The sequence below is a fragment of the Dasypus novemcinctus genome, chromosome 6 (assembly GCF_030445035.2).
Source record: "Dasypus novemcinctus isolate mDasNov1 chromosome 6, mDasNov1.1.hap2, whole genome shotgun sequence".
Classification (NCBI taxonomy): domain Eukaryota; kingdom Metazoa; phylum Chordata; class Mammalia; order Cingulata; family Dasypodidae; genus Dasypus; species Dasypus novemcinctus.
This window is the reverse complement of record NC_080678.1, coordinates 2,344,774-2,348,204: the sequence shown is the minus strand read 5'-3', so window position 1 is coordinate 2,348,204 and position 3,431 is coordinate 2,344,774. Positions and strand designations below refer to the sequence as shown.

Here is a 3,431-nt window from a genome sequence, read left to right as displayed (position 1 = left end):
ACTCCTGCATACTAGAATCCTCGGTCACCTGTATCCTCTGCAATTCCCCCTAAGAATACCACTTTCCCTTGTTCCTAAACTCCAGGTTCCACATCACAGTGAGACACAGGATTCTTTATTCTCATTGAGGAATAAACTCAATTCTGGGGCAGGTGGTCATGAGATAAGCAGGGGACTAAGGAAGGATTCTGTGCTCTAGTCAAACAGACAGGAGAGCACAGGCAAACAAGACAGATTGTTTGTCTGACAGGCAAACAAGACAATGGTTTGAGGCCTCATTTTAGACTGTGGACTTCTCCCCTGAGTGGGAGAAATCAAACCTCACCTGAAGAGGAACACAACTCAGTGAGGTTTGCACATTGTGAAAATCAACCTTGCTGCATGATGAGACCTTGATAGGAACGAGACTGTACAAGAGAAGGTGGTCATTCAATGATGGGATTTTGACTGAAAGGAAGGATAAGATAGGAGAAGGGAAAATAGAAGATGGCCATGTGAGGGAAGACATGTAGACAGGATAATGGAATAATGGATGATAAGAATGATGGGAAGATAAATTGAGGAAGAATAGGATGGAAGAAGCCTCAAAGTAATGGCGGAAGTGTTGGGAGAAGGCTCTTTTATAGGAAGACATTGTTAATGAGCAACTGTTGCATATATTGGATTTAAATATTGAGTAGCCAGGCACTTGAAAGTATATTGAGCTAAGTATATTGACCACTACTTAAAACACTTTTTTGTAGGTCAATGAAGGTCTTGTCAGATACTGAATGGCCATGAGTAATCAGACCATCGTGACAGAATTCATCCTGCAGGGATTCTCAGAAACACCACAGCTCCAGGTTCTTTTGTTCATCCTCTTCCTCTCCTTCTACATCATGGCCCTCTGTGGTAATTCCCTCATTGTAGTGGCCATCAGCTTCAGCCCTGGACTCCATACCCCCATGTACTTTTTGTTGGTCAACTTGGCTGTATTTGATCTTTTCTGTGCATGTAGTGTTTTGCCTAAGCTACTTGATATTCTGGTGGCAGAGAGGAGAACCATCTCCTTCTGGGGTTGCATTATTCAGATGTTCTTCCTAACATGGTTTGTTGCAGCAGAACTACTTCTCTTTACTGCCATGGCCTATGACCGCTATGTAGCCATCTGCCATCCCCTGCACTATAGCTCGATGATGAGTCCCCGAGTGTGTGTAGTTCTTACGGGAGCTGTGTGGGGAATTGGCATACTTGGTCCTGGGGCCGACACCTGTCTGGTATTACAGTTGAACTTCTGTGGGCCTAATGTAATAGATCACTTTTTCTGTGAGATTCCCCCTGTGTTGTTGCTCTCCTGCTCCTCCACATATTTTAATGATATTATTACAATAGTAGCTGACATCTTCTATGCTGTGTTGAATTTCCTGCTTACCATGGTGTCCTATGGCTTCATCATCTCCACCATCCTTAAGATTCGTACGGCTGAGGGGAAACGGCGAGCCTTCTCCACTTGTTCCTCCCACCTCATTGTAGTCACCATGTACTACACTACAGTCATCTACACATACCTGACCCCAGGCTCCAGCTATTCCCCTGAAGCAGGCAAGGTCATGGCTGTGCTTTATTCTACAGTGAGCCCCACCTTGAACCCTCTTATCTACACACTAAGGAACAAGGATGTCAAGGCTGCTCTCAAGAAAATCTTTACATTTTTAGTAGAGAAACTGTAATTTGTTATTTTAAAAATAGGTGCTGTCTCAGAGAAGATTTAAATTCTAAGTTATTGCCATATAAAATGCATTCCTTGTGTTCCATTTTATATTGGAAAGAAAAAATAAATCCATTGAAACTCAGTTTTTATGTATTCTTGTAATTAGACCAGCCCGAGTAGATTAATAGGAGACATAAAAATCTATTCCACATTTAACAATTACAGCGTTTGCATTGACATTGGAAATAAGACATGTACTGTGTGACGATTCAAAATAAAAAGCAGTATGTGGCATGTACTCCAGAGATTCACAGCACATTGTCAAAGTTCTCCTCATGCATGCACTATGTTATAACATTTGATCCTAATGTAACTATCTGTGAGCTTCTCAGGACACATCCTGGACCTTCTGCAACTACACTAGTGTCAAAGTTCAAGTCACAGAATCAGTGAACAGAGGTTGAATTGGACAGAACCACGGAGGAAAAGTGCATTCAGTAAGTTAGCAGTTGAAGATTTGGGAAAGAGCTGGGGATGTTAAGGGAGGTGAAAGTCAAATACATTTAATGGCTGCAGGGAAATGGGAATTAGTGCCCCAGAGATGTTATGGAATTCTGCTGTGTCCTTCTTCATGTGATCCTGGAGTGTTTGGATGGGGAACATCTTGATGGCTCTGGTATCGGAGGAGATTAGTGATGACATAAAGAACTACCAAAGAGTTTAACCTCTGAAGGTCTTAGAATCTCCTTTCTGAATGTCTTCCTCCAGAATTTCTTTAAGCCAAAAATGCAGTGCAGTATGTGGCCTCTTCCAAACCACACCACCTCACAGATGAAGTGGATCAAGCTGTTCAAGCAAAGAATCCCTCTCTAGATGGGGCACAGAACAGTGGGCCTTTTTAAGGAGAGAAGGAAATACTTAGATGGTACTAAGGAGACGAGATCATCAGTTCTCATTCTTCAAGAAATGAAGCAAGCAGATTGTAAAATATGATCATTTAAGATTAGGAAAGTAAATGAGGGCTATACAAAGAAAGGGAGATGTCCTTTGGCAAGGTAAGATGAATAACTTTGTTGGTAGTGCTTTTTTCACCATTTTTTTTTCTTTTTTTACAAAAGGGAAATGGAAATTAATGCCAACTCTATGGTGCAAATTGTGTGTGTGTGTGTATTTAGAGTTTACTTAAGTTCATTTTGAATTCAAAAAATTGTCTTCAAATTCACATTTCATTGGGAGGTAATCTTACAGTTGGTCATTTTCAGACATACATAATTCCAAATTAATAAGCCTTTTAGATACTGTTGGAAAACCAGTTTTGTTTTACAAAGAATCCCATCTTTACAGTGTATTCCAGGCTCCTAGGCGGTTCAGGAAAGTCATACCACTTATCAAATGGTTCTTTAACATTTTCTATGTCCAGATGCTTTGTTAATACAAGTTACTGTGGATTGGTTATTTCTGGATGTTTTTTTAGTTAAAAGTTATTGTATTTGTGGAGAGCTTTGTTGAAAAGGAACAATGGAATTTTAAGTCATCTACCATAAAGACAAGAAAATGTGTAAAGTTCATGAAATGAGAGGTGAAGGAGACAAAATTGTTAGTGACATTGAGGATTCACAGTCAGTGAGTGACAGGACATATGTGGATCCAGGGAAGAGCATGAGGAAGGACCCATCTGACCACCTCCAGGAGGGAGAGCCTCATGCATTTGAGAACTTGAGTGAGTTTGTGTCTCTTATTG

The 3,431-nt window shown here is 40.7% G+C and overlaps 1 protein-coding gene across 1 annotated transcript; it reads left to right on the top strand.

Annotated features, from left to right (window-relative positions):
• The first annotated feature begins 770 nt into the window (after positions 1-770).
• Positions 771-1,709, top strand: LOC131278863 (olfactory receptor 13A1-like). The gene has a single exon (XM_058299463.1). The coding sequence runs from the start codon at positions 771-773 to the stop codon at positions 1,707-1,709; it is 939 nt and encodes a 312-aa protein (XP_058155446.1).
• Positions 1,710-3,431: the final 1,722 nt, after the last annotated feature.

Bases quoted from the DNA above. Each gene is read 5' to 3' on its own strand.
- LOC131278863 (XM_058299463.1), top strand. From the start codon at position 771: ATGGCCATGAGTAATCAGACCATCGTGACAGAATTCATCCTGCAGGGA.